Source organism: Callospermophilus lateralis, chromosome 18 (genome assembly GCF_048772815.1).
Source record: "Callospermophilus lateralis isolate mCalLat2 chromosome 18, mCalLat2.hap1, whole genome shotgun sequence".
Lineage (NCBI taxonomy): Eukaryota > Metazoa > Chordata > Mammalia > Rodentia > Sciuridae > Callospermophilus > Callospermophilus lateralis.
In genome coordinates this window covers 2,130,994-2,150,446 of record NC_135322.1, presented here as the reverse complement: position 1 = coordinate 2,150,446, position 19,453 = coordinate 2,130,994, and the positions used below count along the sequence as shown (strand labels likewise).

At 62.5% G+C, this 19,453-nt stretch overlaps 2 protein-coding genes across 2 annotated transcripts; both read right to left on the bottom strand.

The window, feature by feature from the left end:
* Nucleotides 1–5,346: 5,346 nt before the first annotated feature.
* On the bottom strand, nucleotides 5,347–11,730 carry Sbk2 (SH3 domain binding kinase family member 2). The gene is made up of 4 exons (XM_076838878.2): nucleotides 11,652–11,730; nucleotides 9,567–9,821; nucleotides 7,350–7,552; nucleotides 5,347–6,479 (listed from the first exon to the last, which is right to left on the bottom strand). The coding sequence occupies exons 2-4, from the start codon at nucleotides 9,817–9,819 to the stop codon at nucleotides 5,892–5,894; spliced, it is 1,044 nt and encodes a 347-aa protein (XP_076694993.2). The 5' UTR covers nucleotides 9,820–9,821; nucleotides 11,652–11,730; the 3' UTR covers nucleotides 5,347–5,891.
* Nucleotides 11,731–15,080: 3,350 nt separating this feature from the next.
* On the bottom strand, nucleotides 15,081–19,118 carry Sbk3 (SH3 domain binding kinase family member 3). Its single transcript, XM_076839224.2, has 4 exons — nucleotides 19,049–19,118; nucleotides 18,444–18,594; nucleotides 17,804–18,006; nucleotides 15,081–15,884 (listed from the first exon to the last, which is right to left on the bottom strand). Exons 1-4 carry the CDS (start codon nucleotides 19,091–19,093, stop codon nucleotides 15,081–15,083), a joined length of 1,203 nt encoding a protein of 400 aa, XP_076695339.2. The 5' UTR covers nucleotides 19,094–19,118.
* Nucleotides 19,119–19,453: the final 335 nt, after the last annotated feature.

Here is a 19,453-nt window from a genome sequence, read left to right as displayed (position 1 = left end):
GGGGAGGAAGGTGAGGGCGGTGGGGAGGATGGTGAGGAAGGATGGGGACGGGCTGATGGTGACGGTGGTGACGGTGGTGATGAGATTGTAGTGAGGATGGTGAGGAGGATGGTGACGCAGTGGTGAGGATGGTGAGGAGGAAGGTGAGGGCGGTGGTGAGGATGGTGAGGAGGATAGTGAGGATGGTGGGGAGGAAGGTGAGGGTGGTGGGGAGGATGGTGGGGAGGATGGTGGGGGAGGATGGGGACGGGCTGATGGTGACGGTGGTGACGGCGGTGGTGGGGAGGGGTGCAGTGGCTAGGACACCTAGGTAAACCTGTGAAGTATGGTTTGTATGCATAAAACCTGGCGATGATGGCCGTGCTGGTGAGAGGGGTGGGGAGGCTTCGTGTGGACAGGAAGTGCTGACTTGCTCACGGGTGTGCCCAGCTGGAGATAGAGCCTGGTGGGCACCTGCGTGAGGCGCGCTTAGGGCCGGGCCCACGTGATGCCATTTCACCATGGTGAGTGCTGCCCAGGAGGACACTGGTGCGGCCACTCAGCAGTGAGGAGGTGGAGCCCAGGCAGGGCCTCTTGCGCTAAGCTGCAAGGTGTGGTGACTGCAGGTGCCCCTGGGTGGGCATGGAGTGAGCTGTAAGTGGTTCCCCGAGGGCTTGGGGAGAGATCTGAGTGCTGGGCACAGAGAGGGCTGGTGGTACACATGGACAGAGCCATGATCGGCAGCCAGGCTTGCTCCCTGGGCCCGGCTCTTGCGACAGTGCTGCGTGCCCCTGTCGGAACAAGCTGGGTCCAGTCCCGGCCTCACCACACCTGTGGAACTCTGATTTTCTCTCCTTCTCTGCGCCTCAGTTTTCTTTTCTGTAAAAGGGGATAGAAATAGTGTCTGCCTCCCCTGCCGTGGGGAGGGAGTGTTGGTATGTGTAAGGATAGCACTTGGCATGAGTACACGCACACTGAACTAGAGTCCCAGCCACGCCTCTTGGTGCTTTCCTGGTTGACACCATGTAGGCTCAATATAATACAGTTGTCACAATAATCCTGCAAGGGAAGAATGTTGATCCCCATTTCAGAAAGGGCTCTGAGGATCAGAGAGGGCAGGCCTCTTGTTTTGGGCCACAGAGCAGAGCCAGGGCTCAACCCCAGAATAATGTGGTGAAGATCCCCTGCTTTGACTTGTCCTGTGGTGCCAGATCAGGACTCTTTGACTGCCCCGAGTGACCTCTCCCATCTCTGTGTCTCAGCTTGCTGCCCTGTAAGTTGGGGGACAACTTGGAAGATCTGCCCCCCACACTCCCACTGTGGCCCCTGCGCCCTTCGGCAGGAAACCATTCCCTCCTCCTCCTCTCCCCAGACCAGAGCCTGGCTTGGAGGTCACAGAAGGTGATGAGGCTGGCGCCCCCACAGTCCTGTAAAGGCCAGCAGGGTCCAGTTACTTGCTGGGGGTGGGGTAATGCCTGGGGGTCCTGATGGATGGACTGTTTGCTCCCGCCAACAGGCAGAGGAGCATTCAGGGAATCTCTGGTCCCCAGATCTCATGCAGCCCAAGACTTAAATAACTGCTGACCAGTGCCCTTAGGGAGGACACAGGGAGCGCTCCTGCGGCCTTCCCCCTCCTGCCCTGGGCATTCAGGGCATCGCAGAGCAGGACCCCAACTGGCAAAGAAAAGTCGCCTTTCCATCTCCAGGTGGGAGCGGGTGGGACCCTGGCTCTGGGTCATCCCCCCAAAGTAGCAGTTGGCCAGCTTGGGGTTCACCTCCTGGTCCTTCTGTAAGCCTGGCCCCAGGCCCCTCCACCCCGCCACCTCTGCCAGCCCCGAGTAAGCGGGTGCTTAATTACTCGTCACCCTATCCCTGCTTGGCTGGGCAGCTAAGCCCAAACATCTGGCCCTGGGGCTCGAAGCCAGCATGGGTGGCCGGCCTCCACCCACTGCTGGCCCTGACTCGGGACACTCCCACAGGACAGCTGAGCTCAGTCCTCTGCCGGCTGGCATCCAGCAGGCCTGGCAGTGGCTGCAGAAGCCCTGCAAGGCCACCGGTGCAGAGGGTCCCTGTCCTGTGTCACCCACAGGCACCACGTGTCTCAGATGGAGCCGCAACGGAGGTCCTCCACAGGAGGACACCAAGGAGGACCCACATCTGCCATTCCCCATAGCCTGACGGCTGGCAGGGAGCCCGCTGAAATCACACCCCACCGTGTGGCGCCCACCTCACTGGGGCTGGTCGGGAGCAGATGCCCAGGCCCTACCCTAGCCCAGCCGCCCTTTGTAGCCCTTCCTGTTGGAACCCTGTCCACTCAGGAAGGCCTCTGGGGTCACCTGGGTTTCTGTGTGCCAGTCCCAGCTGCCTCCTGCATCTTAGGCAAACCCCCTCCCTGCAGCCCTGGGATTGGTGGGGCTGCATGGAATCCAGGCCTTGTGCGCGGGAGGCCGGCTCTCCACCAGCTGAGCTGTGCCCCAGCCCGTGTCTCGTGATTGTTGGTTTTGCCTTTTGTATGTGAAGAGTCTGGTGAGACGATGGATCGGGTGTGGGGACAGCTCCGAGCTGTCCCGTGAAGCCCAGTTTCCCTAATGGTTTGGAGGGTGGGGGTGGGGAGGGCCAGGGAGGGCCAGGGAAGGAGGAAGGGACGCTCTCACAGTGATTTTGGTATAAGAGGCCCAGATTTGCATCTTGTATGTCACCCACGAGTTTATAGCTAGCCCTGCTTACAGTCTTCGGGGACCACCCGTCACACATCAGGGGCGCTGTGGGTCAGAGTGGGTCTGAGTGCGGCTGAGGCCCCTTTCTCCCTGGCTCTTGCCAGGGGGACCACAGCAGTGACCCAGCCCCGCCCTGTGACCAGGGATAGGAGTCGCACTCTGGCACCCCGAGACTCCTGTGTGTGACCTGACGGAGAGCACTGGGGGAGGCCTGAGGTTTGCTGAGGGAGGGGACCTGCGGAGCCCGGCAGCAGGGTGGGCTGCCGCGCTGCCGCTGTCCTCAGGCTTGCCCTTGGTCTCTTTCTGGACAGCCTTGCTAAGATGCAGTTGACACGCCATAAATTATGCCACTCTAAATGTGCCAGGCCGTCGTCTTGAGCAGACACGGGCTGGTGTGCCGCGCCCCGGGGCGCCCGTGCATTTCCAGAGGGTGCCGGGCGTGGAGCTGTGGCCTCCTCCCGGTGCTGTGGCATTGCCAGACCCTTCTCCACCCTGTGAGCAGCAGTGTCCTCGCCTGAGGCGGCCACTCCAGTGGGCCTGGAGGTGGTGCAGCCCCGCTCCTTGGCTGTCACCACAGTGCCCCAGCCTGTTCTCCCAGGGCGGGTGACACCTCACACACACGGCCATGCTCAGTCCCTCACTCTCACACACTCCACTGTCCGCAGGGAGCGTGGTCGCACACACACTCAGCCCAGGCCCATGTGGGCCACCCTGTGCTCCTTGGTGGACCAGGGCAGTTAACAGCATAGAGCCCAGGGGCCACCTGAGCTCTGGCAGTGCCTGGCGGCTCAGGGTACTGTGGGCCCACCCATGAGGAAGGGTGTGTCCAAGGGACCCTTTGGCTTGGTCAGGGGACAAGTCAGCGACAGGCCACCCCCGCTGCTGAGGTGGTGTTAAGCATTCCCGTTAGCACTGGGCGTGACTTAATCAGTGTGGCCCCTGGCTGGGCCCTCTGGGCATCTGTCCTCCTCTGCTGCACAGGTCCATGCTGTCATTATCACCCTCCAGTTAATCCTCAGCTGCCACCTCCAATTAGCACAGGCAGGCACAGGCCCACTCTGCCCCTGCCCCTCTACTCCTGTCACCCGGCCACTTCCAGCTTTAGGGGACACATTCTTGGCCTGAGTGCGTGGGCTATTTCAGACCCACATGAGGTGGCACGAGGTCTCAACGCGACCCTCCACATCGTGAAGCTCCCAATCGTCAGGCCAGGGGCTCCAGTCCCCTCTTCTCTGGCTTGAACTTGGATTCAAAAGGTCTTGGAACCATTTCACGTGGGCATGCATGCTCTGCCACCCCCACCAGGCAACACCTCGGGGCCACAGCAGGGACACTGGGGGTGTGCAGGGGCCGGGAGCTGGTGACATGCGATCCAGCCTGAGTTGTAGCCTTGCCTTCCTCTGGGCCCACGGCCAAGCAGGGCACGGAGAGGAAGAGAGAGTGTTTGCAAACAAGGCAGCTGCCAGGAAGGGGACGGGGTGGCGGGGCAGACGCCAGGAGAGAGGGGCCAGGTGGCAGCTGGCCATGGCGCCTGCCTGACCTTTCCTACCCAGCTATGCACACGAGCACACTCATGCGCGCACACACACATGGTTCAAGGTCTCAGACAGATCCGATGTCCACACACGCAGAGCTGCAAACCCGTGCTCTCCTCCTCCTCGACACACACATAGCCCATGCTCAGACACAGAGCATGCACCAAGCTCTCGCCCACGTGTGCAAGGCGTACTCACACTTCCACTCTCACTCTCACACTGTGTGTGCACACCTTCAGGAGAGAATCTCTGAGGACCGTGTTCTTCATTTCAACACTCTGACACAAACTTTGATTTGTAAAGGGAAAGGATTCTTAGAAATAAGCAGCTCATGGGAAAAGGCATAGTCAAACTTTGTTGGTGGGAGTGAAAATGGGTACAACCCTCCGGAAAGCACTCTGGGCTCCTCAGAACGCGAGGACTGGAAACGCCTTAGGACCCAGCTACCCCGCACCTTGGTGTTTTTCCAAAGGATCCAAAACCAGCACATGGCAGGGCACAGTCCCATCAGTGTTTCACAGTGTGATCCACAGTAGGCACGGTGCAGAGCCAGCCCGGGTGCCCGTCAGCAGATGATGGATCCAGAGAATGTGGTCCATGCCCACAGAGGAGTTTTACTCAGTCATCAAGATGGATGAGGTCACGGCATTGCTGGTAGGTGGACAGAACTGGAGGACATCTGCTAAGTCGCCGAAAGGCCGGCGACTGTTTTCCCTTCTGTGTGGACACTAGAGCCAAGCTAGGGAGAGGGGTGTCCGACAGAGGGGAGAGCAGTGGAGTGGGAAGAGAGCTGAGGGCAGGCGGGAGGGGTGGGAGAGGAGGGAGCTGCGGAATGAGGCGGGCTAAATGTGCTGTGTGTGTGTGCGAACGCACCACGTGATGTCCACCTTTGAGTGTGCCTGTCCGGGACCACCTGAGAAACCAGCAGCTCACCCTGTGCTCTACCGTCCACCGCAGGGCCAGCTGGGCTGGGGTCTCGTCCCCAGGCACTCCACCTCTCCCTCTCCACAGCACCTGCTGGGGTGTGTGTGTGTGTGTGTGCGCGCGCGCACACAATTACCCTCCTGAGCTCACAGACCCACAGTGTCAGGGGACCTGAACACCAGGTGGACTTTATTTGCAGAGAGCAGCTGGGGCAAGAGAGGCAGAACACGAGAGCGACTCCCCAGCAACATGGAGGAAAGGGCCGAGGGACGGGGTGGAAGGGAAGCCCTGCAGGAGAGGGCAGGCCAGGGGCAGTGTGAGGCACTTGGAAGGGAGGCAGGGCCCGGCCAGGCGTGGCTCTGAGCACGTGGTCCTTCAGGAGCAAGAGGGCAAGACGGCTCCCTTTGGGATCTCATTCAGTAGCCATGGTAAGTAAAACATCTGGATTAAAGAGGACACGGGTCACAGGAAAAGTAAAGGAACACAAAGTGGGGGGAGGGGGCCGCAGGGGAGGGCGGCGGCCATATGCTGGGGCGAGGGAAGGCCTGGAGAGGAGGCGGCACCTCCCAGAGCATCCAGGGAAGGTGCAGAGGAGGAAGGACACGTGGGGACAGGGAGGGGCGGGGACTGCACAGAGCAGCAAGGGGGCACAGGAGAGGGGCAAAATGGGCAGACACCAAAGCCGCTTGGCACAGCCAAGCACCCCTGGAAGTGGGCGCTGCCCTCCGAGCCCTGCTCACTGCCCATCCTCTGCCCCCTTTCCCAGCTCCTCAGCCTCCCTCTCTGGCTGTTTCCACGGTCGCCCCAGGTAGCCCTTGATGGAGCCCACCAGGCTCCTCCTTCGGGGGTGAGGGTCCAGCAGCCCCCACAGGAGTGCATCTGCCGCAGGCGCCAGGCCGAACCAGGGCTGCGGTCGGTCCTGGGGCTGGCCTGAGGCCTGCCAGATGAGAAAGTCCTCGTAGAAGGGGTCGGCCTCCACCAGGGGCTGGTCCCAGGGGAAGTAGCCAGTGAGGAGGCAGAAGACCAGGACCCCCAGAGCCCAAGCGTCCAGGGCAGGCTGGATGGGCAGGCCCTCGGGGAGAGGCGGCGGGGCGCAGAGCTCGGGGGCTGTGTAGGGGATGGGTGGCCCGGCTAGGCGGAGCAGGGTCCCGCGGGGCCGTGTGTGGCCAAAGTCAGCCAGCTTGACGCGACGGCAGGCTGGGTCGCACACCAGCACGTTCTCTGGCTTGAGGTCCCGATACACCAGGCCGCGGGAGTGGATGTGCTCCAGGGCCGAGGCCAGCTGGGCCGCACAACGCTGGGCCTCGGGCTGAGGGAGGCCCACCTGCAGGGAAAAGATGATGGGTCCACTGCCCGCTGGAGCCGCTGAGGGGATGGAGACCTGAGGCTTCTCTGCAGCACGGAGCAGGCCCAGGCAGCACTAAGGAGCCAGCAAGGGCTGCAGGTGGGATGGCCAGGTGGGCCCTGTGAGCATGAGGCCTGGTGTGACGAGGCCTGGTGTGAGCTGCAGAGGCCTGGTGAGGCCTGGTGTGAGCTGGAGAGGCCTGGTGAGGCCTAGTGTGAGCTAGAGAGGCCTGGTATGAACTGGTGAGGCCTGGTGTGAGCTGGAGAGGCCTGGTGTGAACTGGTGAGGCCTGGTGTGATCTGGAGAGGCCTGGTATGAACTGGTGAGGCCTGGTGTGAGCTGGAGAGGCCTGGTGTGAACTGGTGAGGCCTGGTGTGAGCTGGAGAGGTCTAGTGTGAGCTCACGAGGCCTAGAGTGAGCAGATGAGGCCTAGTGTGAGCTGGAGAGGCCTAGTGTGAGCTGGAGAGGCTTAATGTGAGCTGGTGAGGCCTGGTGAGGCCTGGTGTGAGCTGGAGAGGCCTGTGACGCTCTGAGTCTTGGCTGAACTTCTGAGGCCTATGTGGCTTCCTGTGTCCCACTGGGGGCACTTATCCTAGATGGGTCTAAGTGGCAGCTGGGAAGCCTGCCAGCCACAGTGGGCCAAGGGCAACCTTGTGAGGACTGTGGAGTGCAGGTTCTGTGAAGACACAGAGGCCTAACAACCCAGAAATCCTGTGGGCATGTGGAGGGGTGCCGGGGGCCGGGTAAGGTCCAGTGAGGCTCTGGGCAGGGAATGTGATTTCTGGGATCCAGGGTACTCCTGTGAGGCCTAGTGGGCCCTTGAAGGCAGGCTCAGGGCCGCCTACCCACCTTGGGCTGGATGAAGGTGATGAGGTCCCCGTGCAGAACGGGCTCCGTCAGGAAGCTGTAGGAGTGGGCTGACTCGATGCCGATGCCATAGGCAGCCACAATGGCTGGGTGGGCGCCCAGGGACAGGCCCACACAGAACTCATACAGGAAGCCACGGAGGGATGTAGAGGGCTTCGGGAGCTGCTTCAGTGCCAAGGGCGTGCCTGAGGACAACAGGGGTGGGTGTGGGGGCAGCAGGAGGCTGAGGTCACTCAGGCAAGCTGTCCTGCCCTGCAGTCATCATTGCTGGCCACAGCCTGGATTCTTTCCCGCCTGTCCTTGCCCCCATTCCTCTCTCCATATCAAGCACCCCCTAACCACATGGCTACAGATGCCAGCAGAAATGACAGCACTGGCCGAGTGTCCACACTGCCCTCTCTGTCCTAGAGCAGATGGACACTGGCCCAGAGTCTCGGGGGCCCGCATCGGCTCCCTGTGGCACTCATGCATATGTGAGGCTATCAGGCCAGTGGGGGGCAGCGGGGAAAAGGTGACCACCACCGGTAGAGAACCAGTTAAGGACTCATGGATCCTGTCCTGCATGGACACTTCCAGTGCCTGCGTTCCCCAAGGGCAGAAAGTTCTGGCCTCTTTGCTGTTCTGGCCCTGCTGCCGGTCCCCATCTTGCTGGCTGTGGGCTGTGTGATGGGTGGTCACCTCCTGGGATGAGCACCACCACTCCCCAGGCACACCCCAGCTGGTCCTGGGGATTCGGGTCAGCAGCACACGCCACCCACTGTGCCGATGGCCTCTGCCTACCTGAGCTCCGTCCCCACACTTGCAGGGTCACCTGGCTCAGCCGGGAGTCAGGGGTCTCAAGGCCTGCCTTCAGTGAAACCCAGTGGGCAGCCCCGGGCGCAGCGTCTATTCCCCTGTAGTTCATGCTTTTAAAAGCACCCAGGGGTGGCTGCCTCTGTCTGCCTCCCTCTTACGGGCTGGACGAGTCACCTGCCCATTCCAGCCTTTGCACAATGTGCCTGTATCTGGTGGTCATCAGGGTGAGTCCAGACCCAACATGACCGGTGTCGTGTAACGGTGGAGAGTGAAGACACGCGCACAGAGGTGAGACCTGTGAGGACACGGGAGAGCCCGTCTGCAAGCCAAAGAAAGACACCAGTCCTGGCAAATAACCCTCCATGGTCAGAGAGCTTTGCAGCAGAGTCCCCAGCACACGCACTGTGCCGTCACACGGTCCTGCCCACTCAGCTGCTCCCGGGCACACTGGGAGTTTCCTGAAGCAGGGACAGGTTCAGATGCATCTCAGAGACCTCAGGTCCCCCAGCTCGGGCCTGAGCCCCAGGCAGGCTCCAGAGGTGTACCCTGAACTCAGATGGACTCTGAGGCTCAGCCCAGGGCCCCTGTTTTGTGGGAGGGGCAGAGGCTCTGTATGCTTGGCAGGAGAGCACAGGGCAGGGGACACGTGGTCCCTGTCCCCAGTGTGTGGTGGCTGCACTAAGTGCCTGGGCTCTCCAGCATCCCAGTCTTCTCTACGCCAGCCTGTGAGCAACTCACGATGGTGGGGACTGTCCTAGTCACCAGTGTCCCCAGCGACAAGAGCAGTGGCTATACGGTGGTCCCTCTCAACTGCAGTTCCCTTCCCAAAGATTCAACTTTATTCTAAATATACCAAGTGGATGACCCAGAGGTCAACAAATCGAGGGTGTGGGGGATGGCCCAGTGCTGCGCTTACAGGCCCTGGAGCCCCCCCAGGACCACAAAACAAATAAATGAAACTTCAAGGGTTTTAGATCGTGCACTGAGTCCCCACGGCACATCATCCTCAGGTGCACACCGCGTACTCCCCCATCCCTCCGACACTTGGTGGCCATCTCGGGCATCAAATAGACTAACATGGCTGCCGCTGTGTTCGGAGTAACACTATTTATTGACGAGTGTGATGCCGACAGTCAGAGAATGCCCCGACTACAGTGCCGACATGATAAACCACCGGACCACAGTCTGCCTGCACAGGAAAGAGCATCGCATGCACGGGCGCAGGACCGCTCAGGGTTCTGGGCATCCACTGGGGCCAGGAGGCGGGCGTTGCTCGAGGTCAGAGGGGACCACACATTCCTCTTCCCAGAGGAGCTCCTGGGATGCCCACATTGGACGGTCACCCAACTCCACAGCCTAGGTGGCTCCCCAGCCCGTCCCCATGATCTTGACCCATCCCCATACCTTTCTGTCGATGAGTGACCAGTAAGACGCGACCAAAACGGCCCTGGCCCAGGGGACGCACCTCCTGGTAGAGCTGGTCCACCTCAGCATGGACCAGGGTCTGGGCGCTCAGTGTCATCATGTCCTCCAGGGCCAGGGCGGCCTCCTGGCCCTGCTGGAGTTCCTCTGGGGTGAGGCCCCCAAGTCCTTCCTCAGTGCCATCGTCTGCAGCCCCAGCCTCCACTGGCCCTTCTACAGGCTGCTTGCCTGGCATTTCTGCAACAAGACACAGAGAGAGACCAAGCCGCAGCCACCATGAGGGCCAATGGAGAGGTTGGGCCCAAACACCCGGGTCTGAGGGAGGAGGCTGGGCCTGGACCCCGGGTCTGAGGGAGGGGGCTGGGGCTGGACCCCTGGGTCTGAGGGAGGAGGCTGGGCCTGGACCCCTGGGTCTGAGGGAGGAGGCTGGGCCTGGACCCTGGGTCTGAGGGAGGAGGCTGGGGCTGGACCCTGGGTCTGAGGGAGGAGGCTGGGCCTGGACCCTGGGTCTGAGGGAGGAGGCTGGGCCTGGACCCTGGGTCTGAGGGAGGAGGCTGGGCCTGGACCCTGGGTCTGAGGGAGGAGGCTGGGGCTGGACCCTGGGTCTGAGGGAGGAGGCTGGGGCTGGACCCTAGGGGTCTTGACTGGAGGGTTACTGTCACTTCCCAGTGTGGACAGTGTCCATCCTTATGAAAGGACTGCAGAGAGGAGTTGCTGCTGCAAGGTGAGGTCAAGTGAGAGGTCACCAATGTCCCCTGCCCCCACACCCTCCCGCCACCCTATGCCTGAGGGTGAAAGATGAACCAGATAACTTGAGATGCCCCCACCTAGTTTCCAAAGCAAACAGACTTGGGCCCTGGGGGTGGATGAGCAGCCTCAGCCTCCTAAGAGCAAACAGGTGGTTTGAGCCCCAGGGGCAGAATGGGTGGGGCTCAAGGAGGGCCTGGGAGCCCAGCCTGCAGGACAGTGGATCCCCTTGCCCTGCACAAGCTGCAGAGCAGCTCCTACAGCCCACCTCGCTCCTCAGACCCATGGTGGGCCCAGCCTCCTCCCTCAGACCAGAGGTCCAGCCCCAGCCTCCTCCCTCAGACCCGGGGGTCCAGGCCCAGCCTCCTCCCCCGACCCAGGGTCCAGGCCAGCCTCCTCCCTCAGACCCAGGGTCCAGCCCCAGCCTCCTCCCTCAGACCCAGGGTCCAGGCCCAGCCTCCTCCCTCAGACCCAGGGTCCAGGTCCAGCCTCCTCCCTCAGACCCAGGGTCCAGGCCCAGCCTCCTCCCTCAGACCCAGGGTCCAGGGTCCAGGGTCCAGGCCCAGCCTCCTCCCTCAGACCCAGGGTCCAGGCCCAGCCTCTTCCCTCAGACCCAGGGTCCAGGGCCAGCCTCCTCCCTCAGACCCAGGGTCCAGCCCAGCCTCTTCCCTCAGACCCAGGGTCCAGCCCAGCCTCCTCCCTCAGACCCAGGGTCCAGGCCCAGCCTCCTCCCTCAGACCCGGGGTCCAGGCCCAGCCTCCTCCCTCAGACCCAGGGTCCAGCCCAGCCTCCTCCCTCAGACCCAGGGTCCAGGCCCAGCCTCCTCCCTCAGACCCGGGGGTCCAGGCCCAGCCTCCTCCCTCAGACCCCAGGGTCTAGGCCCAGCCTCCCCCCCTCAGACCCAGGGTCCAGGGTCCAGGGTCCAGGGGCCAGGCCCAGCCTCCTCCCTCAGACCCAGGGTCCAGGCCCAGCCTCCTCCCTCAGACCCGGGGGTCCAGGGTCCAGGGTCCAGGGCCAGGCCCAGCTCCTCCCTCAGACCCAGGGGTCCAGGCCCAATCTCCTCCCTCAGACCCAGAGTCCAGGGTCCAGGGTCCAGGCCCAGCCCACTCCTCTTCTGGGACCTTATACAAGTCACACAAATAGTGACCCTCAAATCTAGCCTCCAGCTCTCATCCCCTCTGCAGCCTCAAGGTGTAGCATGTGCGCTGCTGAGGGCCACAGGACGTTGGCCACAGACTCCCTTCCTGTTCATGTGCTGCCCCCCTAGGCCATTTAACCTTGCCTCCCCCTGACCTGGGCTCAGAGCCCCATGGACCTCACCTTCTCCGAGGTTTGCCAGACCCTTCTGTCGCCTGCAGTGGTGAGTGCCCAGCACTCAGAGCCCATGCCAGCAGCAGCCTGCACAGGGAGCAGGATCCGCCCCCAACTTGGGGGTCGCAAGGCCCCACCCCCAGCCCCGCCCCTTCTGCACCCATTGGGCCAGGGCGACATCGTGCGTTGAATCCCAGAACTGGCTGTGGTCAGACAAAAGTCAGACCATGGGTCTCAGTGGGTTCCTCTGTCCCAAGTTTCCAGGCCCCTTCTACCTCCCTAAACTCAAGAGTCCAGGCCCAGCCTCCTCCCTCAGACCCAGGGTCCAGCCCAGCCTCCTCCCTCAGACCCAGGGTCCAGCCCCAGCCTCCTCCCTCAGACCCAGGGTCCAGGCCAGCCTCCTCCCTCAGAACCCGGGGTCCAGGCCCAGCCTCCTCCCTCAGACCCAGGGGTCCAAGCCCAGGCCTCCTCCCTCAGACCCAGGGGTCCGGGCCCAGCCTCCTCCCTCAGACCCAGGGTCCAGCTCCAGCCTCCCCCTCAGACCCGGGGGTCCAGCCCAGCCTCCTCCCTCAGACCCAGGGTCCAGCCCCAGCCTCCCCCCTCAGACCCGGGGTCCAGGCCCAGCCTCCTCCCTCAGACCCGGGGGTCCAGGTCCAGCCTCCTCCCTCAGACCCAGGGTCCAGGCCCAGCCTCCTCCCTCAGACCCAGGGTCCAGCCCCAGCCTCCCCCCTCAGACCCGGGGGTCCAGGTCCAGCCTCCTCCCTCAGACCCAGGGTCCAGCCCCAGCCTCCTCCCTCAGACCCAGGGTCCAGCCCCAGCCTCCCCCCTCAGACCCGGGGGTCCAGGCCCAGCCTCCTCCCTCAGACCCGGGGTCCAGCCCCAGCCTCCCCCCTCAGACCCGGGGGTCCAGGCCCAGCCTCCTCCCTCAGACCCGGGGTCCAGGCCCAGCCTCCTCCCTCAGACCCGGGGGTCCAGGCCCAGCCTCCTCCCTCAGACCCGGGGTCCAGCCCCAGCCTCCCCCCTCAGACCCGGGGTCCAGGCCCAGCCTCCTCCCTCAGACCCGGGGTCCAGGCCCAGCCTCCTCCCTCAGACCCGGGGTCCAGGCCCAGCCTCCCCCCTCAGACCCGGGGTCCAGGCCCAGCCTCCCCCCTCAGATGCTGCAGAACCGACCCCAGCCTCAGCTCCTCAGCCCAGGGATCCAATCATTCTTTGAGGATGAAATCTTTTAAATCTGACCCCGCGTGACACACCACCCCCAGCTGTGACCTTCCGTCCTCTATTGACAGGCCAGACACAAGTGTTCTGAGGACGTGTCCTGGGTCGGGGTCCCGCTTGGGGAAGGGATGAGACAACAGGATTCCAGAGCGATGCAGTGAGACATGACCTCAGCGCCCGGGGGGAGCAGGTGGCAGAGCCACTGGGAGGGCGGGTCCCTCTGGCCTCTGGGACAGCTGCTCCCTTCTCTTGGGGATGATGGGAGTTACTTTATTTTTTTAAGTTTAGTGATTAGTTGTAGATGGACGCAGTGCCTTTATTTTATTGAGTTATTTTCCTGTGGTGCCGAGGATGGAACCCAGGGCCTCCAAGGCACCTGCTAGGAGAGCGCTCTACCACGGAGCCGCGGCCCAGCCCTGCTTAATTTTTTTAATGAGCATTTTATTTTGCTGTAGTTCTAGATTCATGGAACAGTGGCAGAATCTGCAGTGCCTGTGTGCCCGTCACCCAGCCAGCTCTCCCAACGTCCCTTAGAGCTCCACAGGATCTTTTCACCAGGGCTGCCACCAGGGGCCTTTTCCTGTCCCAGGGTCCTGTTCAGTGGACTCACTTTTGCATCCAGAGAGCGTGAGTTCCTGTGCAGGGGCAGTGTCCAGCCCCTGACCCTCTGCGGGGACAGGATGGGCCTGGCTGGTGCTGCAGGCAGAGCTGTCCTCCTAGGGAGGCGCTGTGGGGGAGAAGGGGAGCCTGGCTCCTGGAATGGATGGCTCTCTGGAAGACAGCTGGACAATACTAGCCTTGGTGCTCAGTGCTCTATAGGAGGAGAATCCGGAAGGATCTGAAAACGAAAGACCAAGTCCACCCTGGACAGTGTAAGATGGGAGGCAAAGAAAAGACAGACACAGATGGCTCTGTCACCAAGTCCAGAGAAGCCTGGGGTGGGGGTGCTGTGGGCCCGGAGCAGGAGGGGGCAGGGGTGGCGAGGGGGAGGGGGAGAGGGAGTAGATTAGGTCCAGAATCCATGAGCGACTTCCACCACCTCACTCAGAGCCAGAGGAAGGGGAGAGGGGGAACCCAGAGACGTCAGGTCGGATCCTCCAGTTCAGATTTGGTACCATGGACACTGGGTGACACCTATAGTCTTCAGAGAGGAGTGGTCCCACAAGAACCCATGACAAGCTTTCAACATGTCCCCAGAGTACAGAAACATATCTATAGAGCAGACAGGACCTTCCTCGGAGAAGACACACCTAGGACAAAGGAAGGGTCCTGTGGGAGGACAGAGCTGGGACTCCTGGGCCTGAGGGAGGAGGCTGGGGTCCAGATCCCTGGGTCTGAGGGAGGGGGCTGGGCCTGGACCCTGGGTCTGAGGGAGGAGGCTGAGCCTGGACCCCTGATTCCTAGGGAGGAGGCTGGGCCTGGACCCTGGGTCTGAGGGAGGAGGCTGGGGTCCAGATCCCCGGGTCTGAGGGAGGAGGATGGGCCTGGACCCTGGACCCTGGGTCTGAGGGAGGAGGATGGGCCTGGACCCTGGACCCTGGGTCTGAGGGAGGAGGCTGGGGTCCTGATCCCTGGGTCTGAGGGAGGAGGCTGGCCTGGACCCCAGGTCTGAGGGGGAGGCTGGCCTGGACCCTGGGTCTGAGGGGGAGGCTGGGGTCCTGATCCCTGGGTCTGAGGGGGAGGCTGGCCTGGACCCTGGGTCTGAGGGAGGAGGCTGGCCTGGACCCCGGGTCTGAGGGGGAGGCTGGCCTGGACCCTGGGTCTGAGGGAGGAGGCTGGCCTGGACCCCAGGTCTGAGGGGGAGGCTGGCCTGGACCTTGGGTCTGAGGGGGAGGCTGGGGTCCTGATCCCTGGGTCTGAGGGGGAGGCTGGCCTGGACCCTGGGTCTGAGGGAGGAGGCTGGCCTGGACCCCAGGTCTGAGGGGGAGGCTGGCCTGGACCTTGGGTCTGAGGGGGAGGCTGGGGTCCTGATCCCTGGGTCTGAGGGTGAGGCTGGGCCTGGACCCTGGGTCTGAGGGAGGAGGCTGGCCTGGACCCCAGGTCTGAGGGGGAGGCTGGCCTGGACCCTGGGTCTGAGGGGGAGGCTGGGGTCCTGATCCCTGGGTCTGAGGGGGAGGCTGGCCTGGACCCTGGGTCTGAGGGAGGAGGCTGGCCTGGACCCCAGGTCTGAGGGGGAGGCTGGCCTGGACCCTGGTCCTCCGTTGCAGTGAGGACTGGCCTTCACTAGGGGAAGGTGCAATGTGTTTCTCTTCTGTCCTCCCCAGAGCAGCTGTCTTGCCTTCCAGGTGGCCATGGGGACAGGGGGGGGCCTTTGGCCCAGGTTGGGCCACCTGCCTCAGTCACCTGGTCGGGGAGCTCCCCGTCTGTCCCCCTGCTTCTGCCTCCTCCCTCCCCCTCGTCTGTGCTCTCCTCCAGGCTTGACCCTCCCTCCTCCCCTTCTGCCACCTCCTCAAAGGACGGCCTCCCCAAGTCTCTGGGTCCCTCTGCGTCCCCCTCCAACCCCCAGTCATCGCCCAGGACGTCCAGGACAGCCAGTGGGGGGCTCCTGGTATCGGGGTCCAGGTCCAGAAGGCCCTGCAGCAAGGTCAGAGCTGGGGGCGCAAACTGGTCCCAAGGCGCTGGTGGCCGAGGGGACTGGGGCCTGGTGGTCATCCAGCCAGCAAAGGCTTCAAACTCAGGGTCAGGAGCCAGTGCCACATCCCAGGGGAAACAAGCAGTGGCGGCACAGAAGAGAAGCACCCCCAGGGCCCACGAGTCCACAGAGGGCCGCAGGGGCAGGGTGTCGGGTGGCAGCAGGAGGCACAGTTCAGGAGGCGCAGTGGGTAGGGGCACTGGTGGGGCCGGGGTTGGGCTGCCCTCTGGCCGGGTCAGACCCAGGTCGCCTAGGGCCACGCGGCTGCAGAGAGGATCGAAGACCAGCACGTTGTCTGGCTTGACGTCTGCGTGCACCAGCCCCCGGCCGTGGAGGAAGTCCAGGGCTCCAGCCAGCTGGGCCACCACCCGCTTCACCATCAGCTCCGGGAGGCCCTGTGGCCAGGCAGAGGAGGAACGTCAGGCTGCCTGGGTCCTTCTTCCTCCACCTCAAAATGGTTCTGGACTGTTCTGAAGGGGTGGGGAATCCAAGCCCTGGGACCAGCAGCTACCTCAGTGTCCCCACAACATCCCCCAAGGTCCTGCCATCTTCCAGCACACCCTTATCTGGACTTGGCGTCCACCAGCCCCCGGACATTTTCCCCACTAGAGCCCCAATTCTAACCAGAGGCCCTTTCCTGTAGCTTCCTTTGAAAATCCTCCTAACACTCAAACCCACTCTGAGGATTTCTTATGTCTCCTCTGACTACCCAGTTCTTCCCCAGGGGGAACCCCAAACTCCTACCTACCCCTAATCTTAGTTCAGTGCTAATCTCCACCCTATCTCCAACCCAGATCCTATTCTTATCCTCCAGATTGCTTCAATTGATTGGTTAATCTTTGCACCCAGATAGGCAGAGGCAAGTCAGCAAAGCCAGCCACCTATCCATGAAACCATCCCTCCATCCAACAGTGTTGATCAATGTGTCCATTCCACATCCAGCCAATGATCCAATAGTTCAATTATTTAATATCCAATACCACCCATTCATCCTTGCTTCCTTTCATCCATCCATCCATTCATCCATCCATCATCCAGCCAGCCAACCAGCCACTCAGCCATCTATCAAAGCATCCACCCATCTGTCTACCCACCCACCCATCCATCCATCCATCCATCCACCCACCCATCCATCCATCCACCCATCCATCCACCCATACATACATACATCCCCCTACCCATCCACCCATCTGTCCACCCACCCATCCATCCATCCACCCACCCACCCATACATACATACATCCACCTACCCATCCACCCATCATCTGTCCACCCACCCATCCATCCATCCATCCATCCACCCACCCATCTATCCATACATACATCCACCTACCCATCCATCCATCCATCCACCCACCCATCCACCCTTTCATCCATACATCATCCATCGAGCCAGCCAGCCACTCAGCCATCTATCAATGCATCCATCCCTGCATCCATCCATGCATCCATCTGTCCACCCACCCATCCATCCTTCCATCCATCCATCATCCAGCCAGGCAACCAGCCACTCAGCCATCTATCAATGCATCCATCCATGCATCCATCCATGCATCCATCCACCCATCTGTCCACCCACCCGTCCATCCATCCATCCACCCACCCATCCATCCACCCATCTGTCCACCCACCCATCCATCCTTCCATCCATCAATCTGTCCATTCATCCATATATGCATCCTTGTTACTTCTGTCCACCATTCCACCCATCCATCCATCCGCCCATCCACCGATCCTTCCCTCAAGAGTGTGCACATCCAACACCTATCCTTCGTCTCTTTCTCCCCGCACCTTCCTTCCATTTATCTCTCAAATCCAAAGTCCTAGAAATATCCCTGCCCTCTAGTCCTCAAACTCAGGAGGGCCTATGATCCCACAGATCCAGTCCTGACCTGGTCTCATTCTAGAAGCCCTATTACAACCCACACCCAACTCCATCATGGACACATCTTGAGCCGCCTCTGCCTGCCGGGGCAACCCCACCATGCCCACCCTTCCTTCTCTCCGTGGCCAGTCTGCAACCAGCCCTACCTTGACTGCCTCACCCCCACATAATCCCAGTCCCAGCCCCTTCAGCAGTCCCAGGGCATCCTCAGCCCCACCCAGCTCCTGCCCCTCCACACAGGGCTGGGGTGGCTGGAAGGATCCGCATTGGGGTTGGGCAAGGAACTTGCATGGAGAGTTAGAAATGGGGAGGTGGTTTGACTCAGGGTGGACCTGGCTTGAGCACTGACCTGGGATCAGCACTGGAGACAGAGGAGGGGCTGGGGGCGGGCTGGGAAGTGGGACAAACAGCCCCCCTCGCCTGCCTCACCTTTTCCTGCAGCATCCTGCTGAGATCCCCGCAGGGAGCGTACTCCTGGGCAAAGGCGAAAAGCCGAGGCGTCTGCAGGGGCCCGCCCAGGGTCTGCAGCAGGCCGGGGTGGGAGGACACGCAGCGCCCCACGCAGAACTCCCTCAGGAAAGTGGCTCTCAGGACGGAGTCCCGACGGAGGAGCTTGAGAGCCACCGCAGGGCCTGCCAGGGAGACAGGGCCCGAGGGGGGCTCAGGGCACTGTCCTGGGGTGGGGCCTGGGCAGGACCCGCAGCCTCTCCGAGCCCCAGACTTCCTGCCGTGTTTCTCCACAGTGAAGCGTGGGGGAGAGGCCTCCCGAGGACCCTTCCGCTCCGCCTTGGCGTGCTGTGTGGGGCTTCGCGGCCTCACCCTCTCTGAGAGTGGCCTCTGTTTTCTCTGGCACAGAGGGACATGGCAGTGGCTTGACTGTCAATCAAGCTGCACTCCTGCCTGGCTGTGGGACCTGGAGTTGGCCACTTGGCCTCGCTGGGCCACCTCCTTCTCAGAAGACCACAGAACTCTCAACTTTCTGAGACCCCCTCAGCCCCACCTGAAGGCTGGCTTCCCGAGGCTGGAATCATGGGGGAGTGTGGAGCCTGCCCTCGGTGGCTGGACTCACCCCCTTGGCGAGGCTGGGCAAGCAGCACCCGGCCGTAGGAGCCGGAGCCCAGTTTTCGGATGAGGCGATACTGGACACGCAGGCTTCTCACTGGGGTCACCCTAGTAGCGGTCAGCTCCACCAGCCGCTGGAGGGCTGCAGCCGTGTCCTCCTGCCAGAGAGAGGCAGGGTGGGGGGGTGAGTTGGGGTCCCAGGAGAACAGCCCAGCAGGGAGCTGGAGGCCCAGCCCAGGACTGCACTTGGGGACAGGGGACCGGGGTCACTGTCCCCAGAGAGGAGAGTGAGTCACAATGACTCACCCAGACTCAGGCCACCTGTTTTTGTGTCCTGGTGGGTTAGGGGTCATTGTCTCAAGGCCCTGCCTGTCCCCATCTGTGGGAGGCAGCAGGAGCCCCCAGCCCCACCTGGGGCTGTGCCCTCGGCCCGCAGGACCCCACGTCCGTCTCTCTGCCCGGCTGCCTGTGTGACCCCGGCTGTCCCTCAGGCCCTTTCTCTGGGTCCTTGGCCTGGGGCTGCTTGGGTCTGTGTGACTCTCCCTCCCTTGGGGTCGCAGTCTCTCTTGTGATTTTCTGTCCCTCTGTCACCTCCTGTCTCTCCCATCTCACCTCTGGGTCCCCATCCACGGGGGTCTCAGGGGCCCTGGGCTCCATCTCGGGGCTGCCTGGTGATGGCTGACCTGGGCAGACGGACACCCTGTCTGCACTCCCCAGAGAGAGACCAGCACCTGGGTCCTCGCCGGCCCCCGTGGGCCTGGGGTCTCCTGGCGGCTCCCTCTTCCTGTCACCCTCTCGCGGTCCAGTCGCTTTCCTTCGCTCCCTCCCGGCCTCCACTCCTCGGGTCCCGCCCTCCCTCTCCCCTCCTCTCTCTGTCACTCTCGGGGTCCCTTGGCTGCCCCTGACTCTCCGGGGTCTCTGGAGTGGCCTCCCTCACTGCCTCTGCCCCAGCCCTCTGCCTTGGTCCACCCTCTGCCCTGTTGGCCACCAGGTCTCCTGCTGCGCCCCCTCTGCCCT

Excerpts from the sequence above, each read along its gene's own strand:
- Sbk2 (XM_076838878.2), bottom strand. The coding sequence starts at position 9,819 with ATGCCAGGCAAGCAGCCTGTAGAAGGGCCAGTGGAGGCTGGGGCTGCA. Across the intron at positions 7,553-9,566 it reads GGTCACTCATCGACAGAAAG|GCACGCCCTTGGCACTGAAG; the intron begins GTATGGGGATGG and ends TGTTGTCCTCAG. Across the intron at positions 6,480-7,349 it reads TCACCTTCATCCAGCCCAAG|GTGGGCCTCCCTCAGCCCGA; the intron begins GTGGGTAGGCGG and ends TTTTCCCTGCAG.
- Sbk3 (XM_076839224.2), bottom strand. The coding sequence starts at position 19,093 with ATGGAGCCCAGGGCCCCTGAGACCCCCGTGGATGGGGACCCAGAG. Across the intron at positions 18,007-18,443 it reads TGCCCAGCCTCGCCAAGGGG|GCCCTGCGGTGGCTCTCAAG; the intron begins GTGAGTCCAGCC and ends TCTCCCTGGCAG. Across the intron at positions 15,885-17,803 it reads GCAGGATGCTGCAGGAAAAG|GGCCTCCCGGAGCTGATGGT; the intron begins GTGAGGCAGGCG and ends GCCTGGCCACAG.